The 23,571-nt window shown below is 37.9% G+C and overlaps 1 protein-coding gene across 2 annotated transcripts in view; it reads right to left on the reverse strand.

The window, feature by feature from the left end:
- The window catches only part of mgat5 (alpha-1,6-mannosylglycoprotein 6-beta-N-acetylglucosaminyltransferase), a 218,772-nt gene that overhangs the window by 19,287 nt on the left and 175,914 nt on the right, over window positions 1–23,571 (reverse strand). For both annotated transcript variants that reach the window (XM_062059285.1, XM_062059294.1), the window contains one exon: window positions 10,834–10,983. In XM_062059285.1, coding sequence (XP_061915269.1) covers window positions 10,834–10,983 — 150 coding nt within the window. The remainder of the gene's footprint in view (window positions 1–10,833; window positions 10,984–23,571) is intronic.

A 23,571-nucleotide genomic window follows, 5' to 3' on the forward strand; every position in this document is an offset into this window, starting at 1 on the left:
TACCACTGGATTAACAAAAACCGTACTCATTACGGGAAAACCGTAGTTGTTGGCAGGTATGGCAAATAGACGGATCAAGATTTTAACACACAGTCTAGGTCGGAAAAAACAAAGAAAAACGGGAAATATTTTTAAATATTTTTTACAGAGATAAAAAAAGACAGATTTCTGACTATAGACAGAAAAATCACATGCCTTATGTTAACAAGTCAGATTAACACGCCTGGATTAACAGGTTCCTGTGGAGTTTAATATTATTGTTGTTAAAGGGGAACTGCACATTTTTGGAATGTTTGCCTGCCATTCACAATCCCTATGTAAGACAAGAATGCATGTGTTTTTTCTTTTTTATGCCTTCTAACTAGTCTAATACGTCAAGTATGAGGTAGCTAACAATGCAGCTAATGTGAGTACTCTTTTGCGCCCGTAAAGCCAACAAAATCCAGCCAACGATACTCCAATTCAATGTCGTGACCTAATTATTATTATATACACTACCGTTCAAAAGTTTGGGGTCAAGTTGAAATGTCCTTATTTTTGAAGGAAAAGCACTGTACTTTTCAATGAAGATAACTTTAAACTAGTCTTAACTTTAAAGAAATACACTCTATACATTGCTAATGTGGTAAATGACTATTCTAGTTGCAAATGTCTGGTTTTTGGTGCAATATCTACATAGGTGTATAGAGGCCTATTTCCAGCAACTATCACTCCAGTGTTCTAATGGTACAATGTGTTTGCTCATTGGCTCAGAAGGCTAATTGATTATTAGAAAACCCTTGTGCAATCATATTCACACATCTGAAAACAGTTTGGCTCGTTACAGAAGCTACAAAACTGACCTTCCTTTGAGCAGATTGAGTTTCTGGAGCATCACATTTGTGGGGTCAATTAAACGCTCAAAATGGCCAGAAAAAGATAACTTTCATCTGAAACTCGACAGTCTATTCTTGTTCTTAGAAATGAAGGCTATTCCACAAAATTGTTTGGGTGACCCCAAACTTTTGAACGGTAGTGTATATATATATATATATATATATATATATATATATATATATATATATATATATATATATATATATATATATATATATATATATATATATATATATATATATATATACATTTTTTTTTTCTCACCCCCTAAACCTCCCCCATTGTTTACTTGTATCTCACCTTTTTTGTAAGGGGCGCCGGAAGTTGGCAGACCCGTCAGCGATCTAATTCTGTCTCCCTGTAATGTTTGTCTGATCTTGAATGGGATTGTGCTGAAAATTTTAATTTCCCCTTGGGGATTAATAAAGTATTTCTGATTCTGGTTAACCAAGTATTAGCGATATTGTTATTATAAGCGCGAACGTTAAGGAACTATTTTTAGCGGTGCCGTGATCACAGAGAGCTAAACTATTTTATGCAGCAGAGCTGCTGCATCACCTCTCAGTTTGTGAAAGTTAATTCTAGATTATACATCACGCCTCTCACCTGGATAGTAAATTGTTATCATAAACTGATAAGTTGGTCAACTTTGGCATTCAACTTTGACCTGGAGATGGCAAGAGAGACACGAAAAAACACTGGTTTGTGGCCACCTGCGGGTAGATTATGATTAATTCTTCATCTAAACCGGAATATATAAAAATTCTTTCATTCGGCATCTGCCAGTGAGAGCAGACATTGCACAGTAAGTGATTGTGTTACTATGTCCATAGTTTGTATTTCTTGTTTAGCACTTAGCAATACTGCATGATGTTTCACTAAAGTTGGATCTATTTAGCACACATTTTCTAAAACATGTACAGCTGTATATCATCTTCCGTATATTCAGACAAACAATATATAATGTTATGGATCATCATGTGTTCCAAAGTAATTGTCATGATTAGTAGTTGTTTTTGAAGGGAAGAGCAAACGTTGTGATGCGTTTGTAAAATGGATACGCCATCGTATGCTTAAAATGAGCAAAAGACATACACGTTATTATGAATGTGCCTGTTACTGGGTTACACATATATACCTACAGCGTGTATAGAAAAAAGCTGGAGGTTTTCAAAGTTTTTTGGAGCGCTTTATAGGCTGAATACACTCCCACTGGTTAGCTGACTTTTGCCGGCGCGTATTTACGCGTTAGAATGCATTACAAAAAGAAAAACGTGTGTGCTTGTCTCGCATAAGGATTGTGAATGATGACAAAAGTGCAGTCACCTCTAATAACTAATCAACCTGGACTGGAATAACAACATGCACTTTCACCAGTTTGCCCATACTTGCCAACCCTCCCGTTTTTAGCGGGAGAATCCCGGTATTCAGCGCCTCTCCCGACAACCTCCCGGCAGAGATTTTCTCCCGACAAACTCCCGGTATTCAGCCGGAGCTGGAGGCCACGCCCCCTCCAGCTCAATGCGGACCTGAGTGGGGACAGCATGTTCTCACGTCCGCTTTCCCACAATATAAACAGCTTGCCTGCCCAATGACGTCATAACATCTAGGGCTTTTAGAGAGTAGAGTGCACAACTGTGCACACAACAAGGAGACGAAGCAGAAGAACGAAGAAATTACAGACATGGCGACGCCTTCGATGAGCAAGATGAAGAAATACGCTTGCAAGTTCCAAAACGAATGGAAACAAGAATTTCAGTTCATCCAGGACAGTTCGAAGGGGAAGGTGTATGTTGCCTGTAAATTTTGTAGAACAGACTTCTCCATTGAACACGGTGGCCGAAATGATATACTCATCATGAACGGAGAAGTTAAACAGGACAATACTGCCATCTAATGGTTGGTCACCGGAACACTGAAATTCAAGTATTTTTTTATTTTTTCTATGTAAATAAAATAAATATATATATATATATATATAGCTAGAATTCACTGAAAGTCAAGTATTTCATACATATATATATATATATATATATATATATATATATATATATATATATATATATATATATATATATATGAAATATATATGAAATACTCGAGTTGGTGAATTCTAGCTGTAGAATTCACGCCCCCAACCACGCCCCCCACCCCGACCAAGCCCCCCACCCCCTACCCCCCACCTCCCGATATTGGAGGTCTCAACGTTGGCAAGTATGAGTTTGCCTGACACACGCATGGTTGTCATGATAACACCTTTCTGTCGGCTAAATTGCTCATTTTTGTCCACGTGTGATGTCATAGGTTAACTGAAAAAGAAAACTTATTCGGTCGTGTCCATTTAAAAGCCAGTTGCGATAATGGCTAATTTAGTACGCCGTCATCGTGAGAGATTTGCGGCCGTGTTTCGAAAATGAATAAACTGTTTAAAGGGGCCCTATTATGCAAAGCCAACTTGTACCTTTTTGCGTATTTTGGAAGACGATCATTCACGAAAAAGTGAAATCAAACCATGAAGACATGGCAAAGATATTTATAAAACAATCTTTACCATGAATTGATTAACGTGGAAAAACTTATTCGGGCGTTACCATTTAGTGGTCAATTGTACGGAATATGTACTGTACTGTGCAATCTACTAATAAAAGTTTCAATCAATCAATCAAAAAGCCTTCCTCCGAACAAGCTGTTTAGAATACGGGACTTTAGTGACGTATGTTGCCTTAGCGGCTACCTCCATGTATGGTAGAGGTTTACCCAAAGAGCTATGTGCGAGTCTGCCATTTTCATTCAGTTGTAGTCAATAAGTTCCTTCTTTTTCGCTATCCTCTTGTTGTGGGGCAGACTGGCTCGTTCATGCACATGCAAGCTAACATCCTTCACTGTAGCGTAAAGTAGCTCATAGTTCTAATTAGTGATGTCCCGATACCAATATTTTGGTACCAGTACCAAAATGTATATCTATACTTTTCGGTACTTTTCTAAATAAAAGGGGACCACAAAAAATTGCATTATTGGCTTTATTTTAACAAAAAATCTTAGGGTACATTGATCATATGTTTCTTATTGCAAGTTTGTCCTTAAATAAAATAGTGAACATACTAGACAACTTGCCTTTTAGTAGTAAGTAAACAAACAAAGGCTCCTAATTAGTCTGTTGACGTATGCAGTAACATATTGTGTCATTTATCATTCTATTATTTTGTCAACATTATGAGGGATAAGCTGTAAAAATAGTTTATTAATTCACTTGTTTATTTACTGTTAATATCTGCTTACTTTCTCTTTTAACATGTTCTATCGACACTTCTGTTAAAATGTAATAATCACTTATTTTTCTTCACATTAGTTTTGGATGATACCACAAATTTGGGTATCAATCCGATGCAAAGTCGTTACAGGATCATACATTGGTCATATTCAAAGTCCTCATGTGTCCAGGGACACTGGTACTTTTTAGAGGCGGTATAGTATCGAATATGATTCATTAGTATCGCGGTACTAATGAATCGCTAATACCGGTATACCGTACAACCCTAGTTCTAATTGGTATTTGTCAGTAGGCTCGATATGGAAGCACTTTAAAACCAAAACATGGCTGACGGGGTGGAGATGCAGTCAAAGGGGGCTTGGCCTTGAGGAGGACTTTGGCACGTAAAAAAGACCGCTAAGAAAACGGCTTGAAGACGGTCTGCAAAACATAAACAAGGCAATATTTGACCACCATTACATGTCATGTAGACCACTAGGAGATGTTTTAAACTTACAACTTTACATTTATATTGTGGCCAAAGCTTTTCCCCAAATATAACGTCTCTAAAGAACATTTGTTTTTTCATCTTTTTGGCCCATTTATTGTGTTTTGTTTACTTTTTCAAATAATGCTGACGCGGCATAGCAGTTTTGATTTGGCTTGACTGTGTTAAGAGATATCTAACACTTTTCTTTCCCCTCTTGGACCTATCACCATATTTCTTTTTACCTTTTCAGATGAACTTTGGACATTATCTGGAATATAAACACATGACTATTGAACATGGATTGAACTAAATTGCAGTTGTCAATTAGTCTATTGTTTATTGTTCATGCAAGATTATTAATAAATAGTAAGTACACATTTGAACTTAACTTTTAAAATATCCATAGTAAAACTCGATTTAAGAACCCCTCTATTTGCAAATTCTTTCTTATTTCCAAACTTTTAGGTCGAGCCACGTATGTCTCATTCATTGATCTTGCGTCTCTACTGCAGCCATTTTGTGCCACGTCGCTTGCTGCCCAGTACATTACACTACTAGTCATGAGACTAAACCAAAATCATTGTCTTTGGTCCACAGAAACACAAGGAAACTATTATTAATCACCTTGAGATCCTCTCCCTGAAACCTAATAATCATGTTAGAAATCTAAGTGTAATAATGGATTCAGACTTGAACTTTAAAAGCCACATTAAGTCAATAACATCAGCAGCTTTTCATCCCCTGAAAAACATTGCCAAATTCAGAGGAATAATCTCTAAATCAGATTTAGAAAGACTAATCCATGCTTTTGTCTCAGCAGGTTAGACTACGGTAACAGATTTCTCACTGGGCTCTCTAAACGAGCTGTAAAGCAGCTGCGGTACATCCAAAATGCTGCTGCTCGAGTCCTGACTAGAACCAGGAAATATTAGTCCGGTTCCAGCTTCCTGTTTCTCAGAGAATAGACTTTAAAACAGTGGTCACTTGCTGGTGCCCAGAGCCAGGACCAAACATGGCGAAACTGCGTATAAGTTTTATGCTTATTTAGAATAGTCTTCCTGAAGTTGTGAGACGGGCCTCAACGTTGGCAATGTTCAAATCCAGGCTGAAAACACTTAACTGTATACGACAACTGAAAGTATTTTATATACAGCATTTGATTGATTTTAATTTTAATTAATTATGATTGTTTTTACGGTGACTGTATGTTGTGATTTTAATTTGAAATATGATTTTATATTTTTGCCATATTTTAATTGTCCACAAAGCACTTTGAATTGCCTTGTGTACGAATTGTGCTCCATAAATAAACCTGCCTTGCCTCTACACAGTGCATCAGCGTGTGTGTGAGTTTTTTCGCCTTTTGACAAGTTTTGTCCATTTTCTAACTCAATATGTGTCCCAAAAAGACAATAGACCAGCACAGAATGAAGGAGGGACTCGCTGTGGAGTTTAAAAAATACTATTTGCAAAGAGTACATTATTGCCGCTCGCAAGTATGGAAGAATCGATGAAGCAGGCTTTGTGATGAGACCAGACTTTTTCTGGAAAAAGACGCCAAAGCAGACTTAATATTTTACAGAGGGGCAGAACTACTTTTTGAAGGCACACACACACGGCCCTGCACTCCTGTCCCCCACTTTGTGGATTTTCCTTTTTTAAATGTTTAGTATTGTAGACATATAGTTGTTCAAATTCAGTTTTTTTGTGATTTCTTATTGTTTGTGAGGACACCGAGGGGATTTCCGTGTGTGTTGACAGAGGCATTAAAGATGGCACCTTGTCGTTGTTGTTTTGGCCTGTTAAGAGAAAGTTGTTCCATCACCCCTTATGGGATATCCAGTACTGTATAGCATTTTACATCATGTTCAAAGTCCACAAACCTTCACTAAAATATGGACTTTTGTATGGAGAAATTTGCTTCACTATAACAACTTTTCCATTTACGAACCTTGTTCAAGAATCGATTAAGTTCGTAAATCGTAAATGGGACGCTGTGGTGCAGTTGGGAGAGTGGCTGTGCCAGCAACCTGAGGGTTCCTGGTTCGATCCCCAGCTTCTACTATCCTAGTCATGTCTGTTGTGTCCTTGAGCAAAACACTTCACCCTTGCTCCTGATGGTTGTGGTTAGCACTTTGCATGGCAGCTCCCGCCATCAGTGTGTGAATGGGTTAATGTGAAAATAGTGTCAAAGCGCTCTGAGTACCTCAAGGGTAGAAAAGCACTATACAAGTATAACCCATAACCCATACTTGAACTGCATTTCTGTTGGTTGTGTATTTTATGCACGCACGCACACACAAATTTACTTCTGGTCACCGTGAGTAATACAGCAAACTCCTCGTTTATTGCTGATAATTGGTTCATGGGCTGACTGTGGTAAATTAATTTCTACTAAATAGGAATTATCAATTGTAATCTGAATATATTTTTTTAGCTAGAACATCAAAAAACCATGTGTTACTTTGAAAAGCCCTGTAGACATGAAACTACACCCACATAGACACCTTTACAAACCCCAAACGACAGTATTACAATACTTACTAGGGTAATATCATTATTATTATTAAACAGAAATTACGTTCGCACTCAATGCAAGTGAGAGACGCTTGGATTCTTTTAAATCCCCGGTTAATAGCAGGTTCCTGACAACAGGTGGCAGCAAAGAACACCACATCAGTGTTGTGTAAGTGCATGCAGAAAGCTCGTCAACCTTGAGAAGCAGTCAACCTCTATTTATAGGGAGCAAAGAGGAGAGGAGAACGCAGTCAGAGACGGCGGCCGTGAGGAGTGGAAGCGAACCCTCTGAAATATTTAAAGGGAGAACAGATAGATCCCGCATGATTAGGTTTTAAAGTGCAGGACGATGAAGTGTTTTGTTGCGGAACAACGCGACGTCACAGTGAACCTGACCTTTCGGATAGAAAATGTCATCACTTCCTGATCTTATTGTGACATTTGTGAAAAATGTTAAGATGAACGCCGGTGAATCCTCCAATTTATGTCTGCAGATACGACCTATGAGGTCACAGTGGTCTTGACCTTTGAGAAATGCACTCGAATCGCTTCATCCTCAAGTTGTATGTGCCTTTATGATGGAATCTCGCCATGAACAATATACTGTCGAAATAAACCAAAATGACACTAGGGCTGCAACTAACGACTATTTTAATAGTCGACTAGTCAACGACTAACTTAACGATTAGTTGACTAATCCGATTATAAAGCGTGCACATATTTATTGGCTCTAATTTTTCCATCGACTTTTAATTGCAAATTAAGTTGTTTTAGGCAACAAAGATGACTAATTTATTCATAAATATTTATTTATACTGTAACTGTGCTGCACATTCAGCTGTTACAAAAATTAAAATGACTTAAAATGTTGTCCATTTAAAAGAAAGGAAAGGCAAAGTGCTAAAAAAACAAAAAAACAATAACCTTGTTTATGTATTTAAAACAACTGTTAAAATAGCAGCAATAAAAACAAACAACAAACACACTAAATCGAACTTCCTCAAAAAGAAATTATGTTAGAAAAGCTGCACACTGGTATATTGATTATTGATGAACTCTTGGCAGTTTTAGCACTGTAAAAGACTAAATGGAAAGAATTGTATCATTGGTTCATTCTTAACATGTTAGCTATCTAATAAATTGTACGTTTAATCTAATGAAGCCATTGCATTGGTGCCTAGTCTGTCTCTGTGTGTTTATTATTGTGCCTTTTTTTTATTACCGTATTTTTCGGACTATAAGGCACACTTAAAATCCTTTCATTTTCTCAAAACTCGTCAGTGCGCCTTATAACCCGGTGCACCTAATGTAAGGAATAATTTTGGTTGTGCTTACCGACCTCGAAGCTATTTTATTTAGTATATGGTGAAATGATAAGTGTGACCAGTAGATGGCATTCACACATAAGAGATACGTCTAGACTGCAATATGACTCATTACACACGGCGCTCAAAAATCTATCAAAATGTTTTAGTACGACTTTGGTAATCTATGAAGCCGCACCGCTTGATGGATTGTACTGTGCTTCAACATAGGAGTATTATTATGGTGTGTGTATAAGGTAAGACATATTATCTGGCGTTTTGTTTCGCAATATTATGCAAAATCAACTTTTTTTTACCTTCTGGTACCTGCTGATCTGTATTTGGGATCTACATAAGTCCTGAAAATTTGCGTGCGTCTTTGTAGTCTGTGCCGAAACGTAGTTAATAAGCTTCTGATTTTTCTCTATCTTCTTGTTATGGGACATTCATCCTCCCCTGTTGCCATTTCTAATATAAATGTAAAGTTCTTACCATATTTTTCGGAGTATAAGTCGCTCCGGAGTATAAGTCGCACCGGCCGAAAAATGCATAATAAAAAACAAAAAAAACTTTTGTAATTGGCACTGGAGTATAAGTCGCATTTTTTGGGGAAATTTATTTGATAAAACCCAACACCAAGAATAGACATTTGAATGGCAATTTAAAATAAATAAAGAATAGTGAACAACAGGCTGAATAAGTATGTTATATGAGGCATAAATAACCAACTGAGAACGTGCCTGGTATGTTAACGTAACATATTATGGTAAGAGTCATTCAAATAACTATAACATATAGAACATGCTATACGTTTACCAAACAATCTGTCACGCCTAATCGCTAAATCCCATGAAATCTTATACGTCTAGTCTCTTACGTGAATGAGCTAAATAATATTATTTGATATTTTACGGTAATGTGTGAATAATTTCACACATAAGTCGCTCCTGAGTATAAGTCGCACCCCCGGCCAAACTATGAGAAAAACTGCGACTTATAGTCCGAAAAATACGGTACTTATATCTATCTGTCAGTAAACTCGCCATTAAGCGCTAAAACATGTGTAGTGAGTTTGCTTTATTCTTCCAAAATACTTTAGTTATTAGAGAGTTCCGGTCGGACGGTTTTTCACGGGACACATTTCCGGCGTTGTTGTTGCACTAGTGAGCCACGGATGAGAAGATGCTGCTCCGTTACTGATTGAAGTAAAGTCTGAATGTCATTAAAACGGTTAGCTCCATCTTTTGACACTTCTTCCACTCCCGTCCTTGCATGCTACACCGCTACAACAAAGATGACGGGGAGAAGACGCTGCCGAAGGTAAGCCACATAAATAAGACCGCCCACAAAACGACGCATCCTGAAGCGACTGTCAGAAAGCGACTTGAAGATGATCTGTAAAACATCATCTATGCAACATTTTGACCAAAGAACCACCATTACATGTTGAGTAGACCACAAGGAAGTGTTTTACATTTAGAAAAAAAAATAAAATAATATGACCCCTTTAATGCGCCTTATTATCCGGTGCACCTTTTGTATGAAAATAGACCTGACTAGACCCGCTCATCGGCAGTGCGCCTTATAATCCGGTGCGCTCCATGGTCCGGAAAATACAGTACATTGCAAACTGACACTGCTTTAAAAAAGTACTGGAATTGATTTAGCTGGCTGACATTGGCTAAAATGAGAGTTATTTTTCCACACAACTCCGCCTCACACTTGTTAGCTAGCTCGCAAGTTACCAGCTAACACTCTTATCGAGTCCACATCCTCCCTCCAATTTGTCCGACATCATGTCTTCGCTTTAAACGCTCGTGTATCAACAGACGTACTGCCTTTAAAAACAAGGTCCGCTTTGCAAAATGAGCAAAATAGTCATGTTTTTAACAAGAATAAGAGGAAATGTTGTCACTCTTTAAATGTTTTTACCGGCGATGTTTTTGCAAGTGACCCACTTCCGTCCGGAAAAACACGAGTGATGACGTCACGACTATTGTCGACCAATATAATTGTCTGTGACAAAGTTTATCCTGGACTTTTGTCGACAATAAATAATAAGAGAAGTTTTTCTCCATGATAACCTGGACTATAAGCTAAAACAGGAGGTGGTTAACTTGACGCAAGGACATCAGCTCCCCTGATTATTTGGCTGGTTCAGCCCCACGAGGGCAATTAGCTCACCCAGGCTGTTTGTGCGTGCAGGAGGAAGTTGAAGAAAACACCTCCTGTTTACCTTCCTCAGCAATAAAGTGGCTAAAGTTACTTCGCGATCGTAAGCGTTTTAAATGCACAGCCCAGAGGATGCAAGGAAAACACCCAACAGACAAAAAAAATATGACAAAACAATCTGCAGGTCTTTTTATGGGAACTGTATAAAAGCCGGATGAGCTAACCTTGGTTTCCCGGAGGAGGAACTGTAAGTCTCGGCCGCTCAGGATGCCGTGGTTCCTCACGTAGCTCGGGAGGTGCACAGTGCTGGTGCCGTGGACGGTGCCGTGTACTTCCATGTAGCTGTGGATGATGTCTAGGTATTTCTTCTTGTCCTGTGGGAAACACAGTCTTAGTCAGGAGAGCACAAACAAACAATTTACTTTACACTAAAGCAATAAAGTTGAGTCAATTACGTAGCAATGGGTACCTTATTTGAACCCAGTACATGGTAACTGATACCGCATGTGGTAATAAATGTTGTTTAAAATACATAACATTTAACAGTGAGTTGATAATAATAAATGTTCTGTCCAGTTGTTTTTTACCCTTCTGAGTTTCATTCATTTCGGTTTGTCCCAGGTGTGTTGCCGTAGTCAGGAAGTAGTCTTTGCCATTAAGTTGAATGTCTGTCTTTTGTGGAGACCCACAAAGTGTTTACGCTGCAAGTATTGTACCTATTACACACCAGCTGTTTGATTGTAACATTCATCTTAGTTGTAAATTTTGTGACCATATTCGGAGGTGTTGAAAAAAACGCCAAGTTGATTAGTAGAATGTATCTGGCACGTTCGATGTAAATTAGCATCAAGCTGGCGTATTTTGAAAAGTGGAACCTTTTTTTTAACGTTATCTAGACTCAGAGGTGGTCCACTAAAAATGCGCTTGTTTGCCTGCCAAGTGCTTTAACTGGTGCAGAGTCGGCAAGACATGACGTAAAGTGCGACAATGGTATCAAAAAAATGGTACCGTTTGATTTTACGTGAATCAGTACTCGGTAGTACTGTTGGGAGAAGTACCGAATTCAGCACTCATCTGTAGAATTACAGTCTGTTGGCTTCCATTAAAACATGACCATGTTTCAATCACTGTTGAGTTTCATTCAAGGCAGTGAACTCCTCAGTCAGTCAGTCGCACACACAGCACTGGATCGTACACTTTAAAGTGGCCTTCTTCATTTGTAGCTGCAGTATCTTAAGAGTGAAATGAAACAAGCCCATGTTGTTTTTATTTCTTGTTTTGAGTGCAAAATCCTCATTGTCGATACCAAATGATTCAGAAAACCCACACCTCATCGAAACATACCCGCATAATAAAAACTGACTGATCCGACGTGTTTATTTGCCGCCATTCTTCTTTGCCATGAAGTGAAGGATCCATGAATTCAAACCCTTAGAACTTTACTAAACTGATATAAGTATTCCACTTCAGTCCAGCGTTCACTATATTCTCCTAATTCTGTATGGGACTCTATTTGAACCACATATAAACTATTGCAATGTCGTATGGTGTAACATGTATCCCAGTTATCTTCAAAAGCTGGAGATTCTTCAGAAGAAAGTCCTACGTGCTAAATCATGGGCAAACTTTAATGCTCCCTCAAATCCTTTTTTTTATGGGTACAATCCTATGAAACTTACTGAGTGCAACAGATTCCACATTGCTTGTATTATGTATAACATATACGAATTCAATTCTAGACTCTGCCAGCTCATTCCAGTGACCACTACTTCTCATAGACATAACTCTAGAAGTAAACCTTTATGAAGAGGGAAAAATCGTCATCTAGAGCAGTGGTCCCCAAACTACGGCCCGCGGGCCAGATACGGCCTGCCAGCGTCCAAAATCCAGCCCGCGGGTAGTCCCGAGTAAAAAAAAAAAAAAAGTTTTATTTTTTCATTATCATTTTCTACCGCTTATTACTCTCGGGGTCTCTTTGCCGCTCAGGCAAATCATATTGTTTAAAAATGCATTTTCCCATCTATAACGTGACATCATCACGGTTGCGCCGCAGTGTCGAGCTCTTTCAGTTAATTAGTGCACGAGGGAAAAAAAATGGCAAAAAACATAAAATAGACTCCGTGTGCAGTTTTTACACATTAGTGGATATATGACTTTTTTTTGTTCAGTCTAAGGAAAAGGCAGTTTGTCTAATCCGCAATGAGACAGATTTTTTATATATATATATATATATATATATATATATATATATATATATATATAAATATAGTCCGGCCCCTGACCAAATTTTTTTAACCCAATGCGGCCTCTGGGGACCCCTGATCTAGAGTGTACAAGCTTTACTATAGCCTGTAGAAGACCAATGATCTGGAATGACATTAAAAGCTTTATAAAATAATCACATTTTTAAAACGTTTTTAATAAGCGTTTTAAGCTAAATTTATTGCTAAGTTATGCTTAGTATATTTAGCACACCCCTCATGGCTGAGGAATTCCCATTGGTCGCATCATTTTGGTCTTGACCTCTGTATGTATGATGAGATTATCGCAGATCTTCAAGATGCAACTTTTTAATCAAATTTGAAGTTATCGAGACTGATTTGGTGGATTTAAAGATTCCTTCTTTATAAATGTCAACCTGTTGGTAGGTTGGTATGAAATTGTGGTAACACTATAGTATGGGGAATTGATTGATTGATTGAGACTTTTATTAGTAGGTTGCACAGTGAAGTACATATTCTGTACAATTGACCACTAAATGGTAACACCCGAATAAGTTTTTCAACTTGTTTAAGTCGGGGTCCACTTAAATTGATTCATGATACAGATATATACTATCATATATACTATCATCATAATACAGTCATCACACAAGATAATCACATTGAATTATTTACATTATTTACAATCAGAGGTGTGTGTGTGTGGGGGGGGGGGGGGGGACAGCAAGTAGTGGACAGAGAGAGAGCGATCAGAAGGCATAAGAAAAAGTATCTGCATTTGATTGTTTACATTTGATTATTAGCATTTGATTATTAGCAATCCGGGGAGGGTGTTAGTTAAGGGTTGTAGCTGCCTGGAGGTGAACTTTTATTGCGGTTTTGAAGGAGGATAGAGATGCCCTTTCTTTTATACCTGTTGGGAGCGCATTCATATGTACCATTAATGAGTTGCTTATTAACATAGGGTTAGGGTTAGGGAAGACTCTTTGTTAATGGCTTACTGGTTGTATAATAAGGTCATGCAGAATAAGGCATTAATAAGTACTTAATAATGACTAATTAAGAGCCAATATGTTACTAATTTGCATGTTAATAAGCAATTAATTAATGGTTCCCCATACTAAAGTGTTACCGAAATTGTAAATGGGTATTTAGTGGGTAGATTTTGAAATTAATTGTATTGTACTGTATTTTGTATATTGTATGATGATGTACAGTACAGTCCAAAAGTTTGGACACACCTTCTCATTCACAACACAACTGATGGTCCCATCCCTATTGATAGAGCAAGAAATTCCACTAATAAACCCCGATGAGGCACACCTGTGAAGTGAAAACCATTTCTTCCAACTACCTCTTGAAGCTCATCGAGAGAATGCCAAGAGTTTGCAAAGCAGTAATCAGAGCAAAGGGTGGTTATTTTGAAGGAACTGGAATATAAAACATGTTTTCAGTTATTTCACATTTTTTGGTTAAGTACATAACTCCACATGTGTTCATTCATAGTTTTGATGCCTTCAGTGACAATCTACAATATGGTCATGAAAATAAAGTAAAGGCATTGAATGAGAAGGTGTGTCCAAACTTTTGGCCTGTACTGTATATTTTAACTGTGAGTCCCTGTCCATAAACTGTGTGCTTCTAGGGATTACCTTTTTGCAGAACGGACTCTGATATTAACAAAAGAAACAATAATGCAATACAAAATTATGTCTGTCTGTAAATGCATAAACTGTAGCCTGACTCAAATGGGAATACATGTTAGTGCTCTGAAAACTGTGAGCACAGTGGAGTATGGCTCTAAACTGGTCATTTTCTCCACAATGACAGGATTCCTCGAAGGCACATTCGCCTAAGTGCGTGTTCTGACACACATACACGCGGAGGAAGAAACATTGATTACCAATAGCTTAAAGACTCCAGGGGGAAGCAAGGCCTCACTTTTGCTGAAAGCTGCCAACTTTCAAAACTTACATACAAGCCAACTAACACAAGGCTGACTTTCAAAGCATGTTCCCCACCCTCGCTCCTGTGCTGTGTGCATGTGTGTGTGTGTGTGTGAGTGTGTGTGTGTGTGTGGCTCAGGGCTTGGAGCTTCAATTTCAGTTAGCCACTCGTCCAATTCCCAGTAGGTTTGGCTATCAGATGCCTCCAGTCAGCCTGCTGTAACTAAAGCTGGCTGTTTTGTGTGTGCATGTGTGTGTGAGAGATTAGGAACTGAAATCACTCCCCTGTTATACTTTCATGTAGGTGAGCTGAGATTGTGTGGATAGGGGAGTGGTTAACGGCAGGTGTCTGGCAAAAAAAATGGCGTTATGGTTTAGATTGAGGAAATGCGAATAATTGGATCAATCAAATGCCCACTTTATATGTAAATACCAATCACGCTGAAATGATTAATACACCAATATGCAGGATATGTAATGCTAACAACACAGAAAGCTAATAACACAGATAATGGTCGTAGCTGCGACTGTCAAGTTGACCAACTTTTTTTTTTTTTTTTTTTAGTGCATGTAAGCCCAGTTCTAATTTAGAGGAATTACCCAGAATGTGACAAAAAATTTGGTGAAGTTGTAGTGTTGGGCGACGGCTAGGGATGGCTACTAGGAGGGTAAAAAAAAATATTTTTTTTTCAAATGAATCGCAATTCTTATTTGTAACGATTCTAAATCGATTAAATCAAAAATCGATTGAAAAATATATATACAGTACAGGCCAAAAGTTTTGACACACCTTCTCACTCAATGCATTTTCTTTATTTTCATGACTATTTACATTGTAGATTGTCACTGAAGGCATCAAAAATATGAATGAACACGTGGAGTTATGTACTTAACAAAAAAGGTGAAATAACTGAAAACATGTTTTATATTCCTGGTTCTTCAAAAAAGCCACCCTTTGCTCTGATTACTTTTTCGCACACTCTTGGCATTCTCTCGATGAGCTTCAAGAGGTAGTCACCTGAAATGGTTTTCACTTCACAGGTGTGCTTGAAGCTCATCGAGAGAATGCCAAGAGTGTGCAAAGCAGTAATCAGAGCAAAGGGTGGCTATTTTGAAAAAAAAAACTAGAATATAAAACATGTTTTCAGTTATTTCATCTTGTTTTGTTAAGTACATAACTCCACAAGTGTTCATTCATAGTTTTGATGCCTTCAGTGACAATCTACAATGTAAATAGTCATGAAAATAAAGAAAACTCATTGAATGAGAAGGTGTGTCCAAACTTTTGGCCTGTTCTGTATATATTTTTTTTAATTTATCTTTCCTGGCCAACCACTCAGGCAAATCATATTGTTGATGTAGATGATCATATCTGCTGTACAGATTTACTTTAGAAAAGAGAAATGTCGGATACTTCTCTTGTGGCCTTATTTGTATTTGACTTTATTAAATGTTTGGGTAGAATTTTAGTAAATAAAATCAAATTTCTTTTGAGTAGTATAAATATTTATTAGACTTGTTTGTCTATTTTTTGGAGGAATGTAGTTAATCATAGAACTGGCACCCAATGTTTTTTAAAAAGTATTGATTTTGAATTGAGAATCGTTTTGAATTGAGAATTGATTCTGAATCGAATTGTTACCCCCAAGAATTGAACCAAATGTGGTGCCCAAAGATTCACAGCCCTAATGGGTACCGTTCACATTTGAACCATAGCTGAAAACCTGATCAACTCTATGCTAAGGAGATGTGAGGCAAATGGTGGTCACACCAGATACTGACTGCTTTTCTGACCCCCCCCAGAACCCCAATAAAGAAAAACTGCACATTTCAGAGTGGCCTTTTATTGTGGGCAGCCTAAGGCCCACCGGTGCAATAATCATGCTGTTTAATCAGCATCTTGAAATGCCACACCTGTGAGGTGGGATGGATTATTTTGGCAAAGAAGAAATGCTCACTAACACAGATTTAGACCGATTTGTGAACAATTGATTTGAGATGAATAGGTGTTTTGTGTATATAGTAAGAGTTTTAGATCTTTGAGTTCAACTCATGAAAAATGGGAGCCAAGACAAAAGTGTTTATATTTTTGTTCAGTATATATTGGGTGAAACAAGTGTAAAGGTGACTATATGGGTGTGTAGAGGGCTCTAAATATGTTTAAAAAATATATTTAGAAGCTCATAGACAGTTTATTTATGCTTCAACAATGAAAATATTAGATTATTTCTAATAACCCTACTCTACAAATGTGTTTACCACAGACATGCAAGGAACCAATTAGCCACAACAAGGATAGGATAGGATAGGATAGATCTTTATTGTCATTGCACAAGTACAATGACATTTTGGGGATTCTAATCAGATTATTAAAATCTGAAACGGTAATACTAACCAAATTTTATTATTGTTAAAAAATAAAACTATCATCATCCCTCATGACCACAACCCTAAAAATTATAGAGAGAATCGTTACCAAACAGAAAACATGATTTTAAATGGTCGAGTGTTATGTTGGATTACTTTCCGACTTCTCAGAAAAGCCCAGGAAGACAACTCAGTTTGACTGATACATTTGATGACCACTCTGTAGTAGGGTTGTCCCGATACTAATATTTTGGTACCGGTACCAAAATGTATTGCGATACTTTTCTAAATACAGGGGACCACAAAAAATGGCATAATTGGCTTTATATAAAAAATCTTAGGGTACATTAAACATATGTTTCTTATTGCAATGGAAGAACAATTTTGTCTTTAAATAAAATAGTGAACATACTAGACAACTTGTCTTTTAGTAGTAAGTAAACAAACAAAGACTCCTAATTAGTCTGCTGACGTATGCAGTAACATATTGTGTCATTTATCAATCTATTATTTTGTCAAAATAATGAGGGAAAAGCTGTAAAAAAATGATTATTAATGCACTTGTTCATTTAGTGTTAATATCTGTTTTTTTCTGTTTCAACATGTTCTATCTACACTTCTGTTAAAATGTAATAATCATTTATTCTTCTGTTGTTTGGATACTTTACATTAGTTTTGGATGATACCACAAATTTAGGTATCGATTCGATACCAAGTAGTTACAGCATCATACATTGGTCATATTCAAAGTCCTCATGTGTCCAGGGACATATTCACTGAGTTTATAAACATAATATGGATTTAACAAAAAGGAAAACAAATGTTGTGACGATAAAAAATATCGATGTAATTATAATAGTATCGACTAGATACGCTATTGTACTTGGTATCATTACAGTGGATGTCAGGTGTAGATCCACCCATGGAGTTTGTTTACATTCAGGGCCGCTATCTTTTGTTAGGGGTGACGCCGGTGAGCTATTGTATCCTCCTACGGCGTGTAGTGAAACATGTTTAGCTATTCTTCATCTTGCAGGGATGATACTTGTTGGAAACTTACTTTATTTGTCGCCATGGAGGCGAAGATTAGTGATTTAAAAGTAGCTAATACACTGCCGACTGCGGATGGATGTTAGCTGCTAGCTAGCTAGCTATGTCTTAAAGCATCGCTTCCTGAGGGCGTTTCAGTGTTATAACTTCAACTTTGTCGTCAGTTTTTAGGCCAAACTGCATCCATTCTCCTTTTTCTGTTTACACACGGTGTCCGTTTGAAAGTACTCCGTGATTGTGCGCTGTCAAACATGCTCCTCTGCTCGTAAAACCAGCAATGGCGCGCCATCACGCCCGTTAGAAAAATAAATAAATCGGGAACCGGTACTTTTCAAACAGAGTATAGTGCCATTTTTGATTTATTAGTACTGCGATACTATACTAGTACCGGTATACCGTACAACCCTACTGTGTAGTGTACCCCATTAAATTTGGATACATTATACAGTTTCATGTATAATGTAAACTAATAGAAAAGAAAGTCAATAAGCGCATAAGCATGATGTTTATTGTGTATGTGCAGCGCAGAAGCATTAGCTGGCCCTTGAGCCTTTGAGGGAGTCCTTACATTAAGCTTCACGGTCAGAAGAGAGGACATTACACGCCAGATGCTGTTAGAAGCATTTTCTCACATAGCAATGCACTAGGTCTGTGGATTGAGAGATAATGAAAAAAAAAGCAAGAAGATAAACATTGACTAAGTGCAGGAAGAAAAAGCACCAAACCTGGGCATCATCTATATACAAAAGCAGCCAGCAATCTGAAACCAGGAAGCCAATCGATTGCGGGAGGAATTTAATTCATTGCGTTCGCTGGAAAGGTTGATTGGAGAAAGAGGTGAGTTTAATGACCTCACAAATCAGAATGGATGGGTAAATCCCGGCTAAGGGAGGAAGGGGGAGAGGCACGGAGGGTAGGGGACTACAGAATGAGCCGGGAAGACTATATCTTAACTAGAGATGCTCCGATTCATCTGCCACCGACCAGTATCGGCAGATGTACGTTAAAAACTACGTAGTCTGAATAATGTCTTTCAACGTCAATCACAGAAACCCACCCCCTCTGCCTGACAGTTTTATTTTAATTTTGCTTCACCGACTGAGAAGCGGCTGGCAGATAACTGTTTCGGAGTCGCTCCGCAAATGTAAACATCAACCCCACTGCGGCAAATAAAACACATTTCTTCGAAATATTATTATCATTGGAGGACGAGACTAAACATGTTACGCAGACCTAGTAAAAGCAAGCAGGAGGAGGCAGGAAGGAAGGCATGGCTAAACCATCTGCTAAGTTAGCTTGAAACAACACAAGCAATATGTGCTAACATTATTAAGCATTTAGGTGATTTGTGGGGAGCGTTGAGGACTACCAGCTGTGCCATCAACGGTTCAGAAATTTGAAATTAAACCTTGGAGGAATTGCGGGGATATCAGTAAAACAATCTTGCCTTTTCATGCTTCCTCTAAATGAGCTGTTTGGAATTTTCTCCGTCCTGTGATATTTTCTGACCTGTGACATCAGCGAATTATTCATATATAGTATACATTTATCCAAAGTGTTTGACGCGAGTCCATCTCAGTCCGCACTGTAGTCAATGACCTTCTTTTTCGCTACCCTCTTATTGTGGGGAAGACTGGCTCGTACATGCACATGCATCCTCGTTATTGCCATTTTTTAACACAAAGTCTATCCATCCATTTTCTACCGCTTGTCCCTTTTGGGATCGTGGGGGGTGCTGGAGCCCATCTCAGCTGCAATCGGGCGGAAGGCGGGGTACACCCTGGACAAGTCGCCACCTCATCGCAGGGCCAACACAGATAGACAGACAACATTCACACTCACACCCTAAGGCCAATCCGTAATTTCTGGACTATATGGCGCACTTAAAATCCTTTTTTTCCCTCAAAACTCAACAGTGCGCCTTATAACCCGGTGTGCCTAATGTAAGGAATAATTCTGGTTGAGCTTACTCACCTCGAAGCTATTTTATTTGGTACATGGTGTAATGATAAATGTGGCCAGTAGATGGCAGTCAAACATAAGAAATAAGTGTAGACAGCACTATGATTGCAATATGACTCAAGTAAACAACACCAACATTTTAAATGTTCCATTGAAAATATAGAACATTACACACGGAGCTCAAAAATATATCAAAATGTTTTAGTACGACTTTGGTAAGTTATGAAGCCGCACCGCTTCAAGGATTGTCCGTGCATTAAACATACGAGTATTACTATCAATCAATCAATCAATGTTTATTTATATAGCCCTAAATCACAAGTGTCTCACAGGGCTGTAAGGTATTATATAAGGTATTATAAGGTAAGACATATTAGCTGGCGTTTTGTTTCGCAATATTATGCGCAAGCAACTTTTCTTACCTTCTGGTACCTGCTGATCTGCATTTGGGATCTGTAGAAGTCCTGAAAAATTGCGCGCGTCCGCAAGTCGATAAGCTTCTTCTTTTTCTCTATCTTCTTGTTATGGGACATTCATCATCCACTGTTGCCATTTGTAATATAAAGTAGTGTACAGTTCTTACTTATATCTGTCAGTAAACTCGCCATGAAAGCGCTAAAACATACCGGTGTATTGAGTTTACATTATTCACCCAAGGAACTTTAGTTATTAGAGAGTTCCGGTCGGACGATTTTTCACAGTTGCACTAGTGAGCCACGGATGAGGAGATGCTGCTCTGTTATTGTTTGAAATAAAGTGTGAATGTCATTACAACAGTTAGCTCCATCTTTTGACACTTCTTCCACTCCCGTCCTTGCACGCTACACCGCTACAACAGAGATGACGGGGAGAAGACGCTGCCGAAGGTGAGCCACATAAATAAGACCGCCCACAAAACGGCGCATCCGGAAGCGACTGTCAGAAAGCGGCTTGAAGATGATCTGTAAAACATAATCTATGCAACATTTTGACCAAATAACCTCCATTACATGTTATGTAAACCACAAAGAAGTGTTTTACATTTAGAAAAAATAAATATAATATGACTCCTTTAATGCGCCCTAAAATCCGGTGCGCCTTATATACTTTTCTTTTTCTTTTCATGGCCAGGGGGACTACAAATGAAAACTAGCCTTCTGGCTAATTCTGGATTTTTTAACCATGTGTAGTCATGTGTTTTATGAAATTGCATTGTCCCCTTTGAAATAAACTAATCTAATCTAATCTAATATGAAACAAGATAAAAAATAGACCATTCATCGGCAGTGCGCCTTATAATACGGTGCGCCCTATGCTCTGGAAAATACGGTAGTTCTAACATACATCTGTCAGTAGATTCGCTATGAAAGTGCTAAAAACTACACCAGAAGACGCTGTCGCAGGTGAGCCACGTAAATAAGACCGCCCACAAAACGGCGCATCCTGATGAGACGGTCAGAAAGCGACTTGAAGATGATCTGTAAAACATAATCTATGCAACATTTTGACCAAAGAACCACCATTACATGTTATGTAGACCACAAGGAAGTGTTTTAAACCCTTTAAGAATCCCTTACACATTTTCCTATTAAATTAATCTTCGCATCGTACTTCATTATATGTTCACACCGTTGCACTTTCAGACGTTCTAAGGCAAGTAGCCATGCCAACTTCCTTTTTAGTCACAAGGTTCTACTTGTTTTCCATCACCTCTGCTCGCATCCTTCCTCTGGTTTCAAAAGACCAAAGGTTCTGCCTCATCACAATGCATAGCGGTGTGTTCGGATTGACTAACACTATCCTGAAAGTACCTCAGTCGTCAAAGAGACCTCAGATCATCTTGTGATCTGAAATAATTTCTGACTGACTCTGCTCCGGGGGGCTTTGAGGTTATCAGCAAGGATATTTTTTACCTAAGTAATGCAGTGGAAGAGGAGACATTTCCCTAGTACGCCTCTGCAGAAGGAGATGAGTCATATCCACCATACTGGATTTGAAGTGCATTGGCATTTGCACAACGACAATTAAGACATACTTAATGGCAAGTAAAGATTTCGGTGTCAGACATTTTGCTCTTGAAGTTTACATCTCTCTCTGTATGGTAAATATGCATCACACGGTCCTTGGCCAGGAACACATCTCCATTTCTGATTGCAAGTCAGCGGTGGAGATTATGAAGTTGGGTCCCTGCAGTGTGTGTGTTTGAGTGAGTGGGTGGCATAATTGTTCACATTTACAGGCTGTGAGTGCATACTGTATGTGGAGGAGGCGATGAGCTGCAAGTCTGGAGCAAAACGATTTATTTGCTTCAGAAACACCTGCGTGGTGCTATAACAGTGCTGCAATTAATTTTTAACACAAGGGAAATATTTATTGCACTCGTCAGGGCCACTGAGCTCATATCATGATTATCCTAATAACAAAATGTCCGTGGCTCACGTGGAAAAGCATACTATTGTACTCTATGAATAAAAGTACAGAGGAACCTGGATTTTCACACTTTTCAATTGACAAACCACAGACTAGGGTTGTACAGTATACCGGTACTAATAAAGTCCCGCGCTATAAATGAATTAAACACAATACTATATTGCCTTTGAAAAATACCGGTACATTTCTTTTTTCATTCGCATGCTACCGTGCGGCGGTGACGTACAAATGTTGTTGACTGTGTCAAAACGCGCACACAGCGCGCATACAAGCTAAAACATTGTGGAGAGCAGATGTGTCAAAAATCAAAAAATAACCTTGTAACGTTTGCATTTGTTGTGACCTTTAGACCATTTTATCTGGCCCGCAAACACCTGGAAATTATATGTGTCAATAAAGTACTTCATATTTTCTCACTAAATGTAATGCTTTTTTTTCATTTTGACAGAAAAAAGATATGTACAGCTTGAAATCATTACTTTTAAACTTTAATAGTATCCATTATTGCAACAAATATTACAGTATATTATCATACTTTCCAAACATGTTTTGTCTAAATAAAAATAAATACTTAAATATCTGCTTGACTTATGATTTTACAGCAAACTACCCATCAAATTAATAAAAATTACAATAAATATTACGGTAATCTTTACAGCATATTACTGTAAATTGAAAAACTACCATTTTTTGCGTTAATATTCTGTTGACTGAGCTGCCATATTTTTACTGACAAATCTTGTTTTTAACGGAGTATTACTGTAAATGGAAAAACGATACATTTGCTTTTACGGTAGAAAAACTGGCAGCTAAATTGCCAGAATAAAAAAAGAACTTGTACTGTTTTTCCATTAACAATATAATGCTGTAAAAAACTATGTAAATGTAATAGTAAAATTCTGGCAACCAAGCTGTCAGCTTTTTCCGTAAAAAACTAAACAGTAGTACTGTTTTTCCATTTACCGTAAAATGTTTTAAAAAATAAAAAAAAACACTATTTGTAAAT

This window comes from Entelurus aequoreus, linkage group LG01 (assembly GCF_033978785.1).
Source record: "Entelurus aequoreus isolate RoL-2023_Sb linkage group LG01, RoL_Eaeq_v1.1, whole genome shotgun sequence".
In the NCBI taxonomy this organism is placed as follows: domain Eukaryota; kingdom Metazoa; phylum Chordata; class Actinopteri; order Syngnathiformes; family Syngnathidae; genus Entelurus; species Entelurus aequoreus.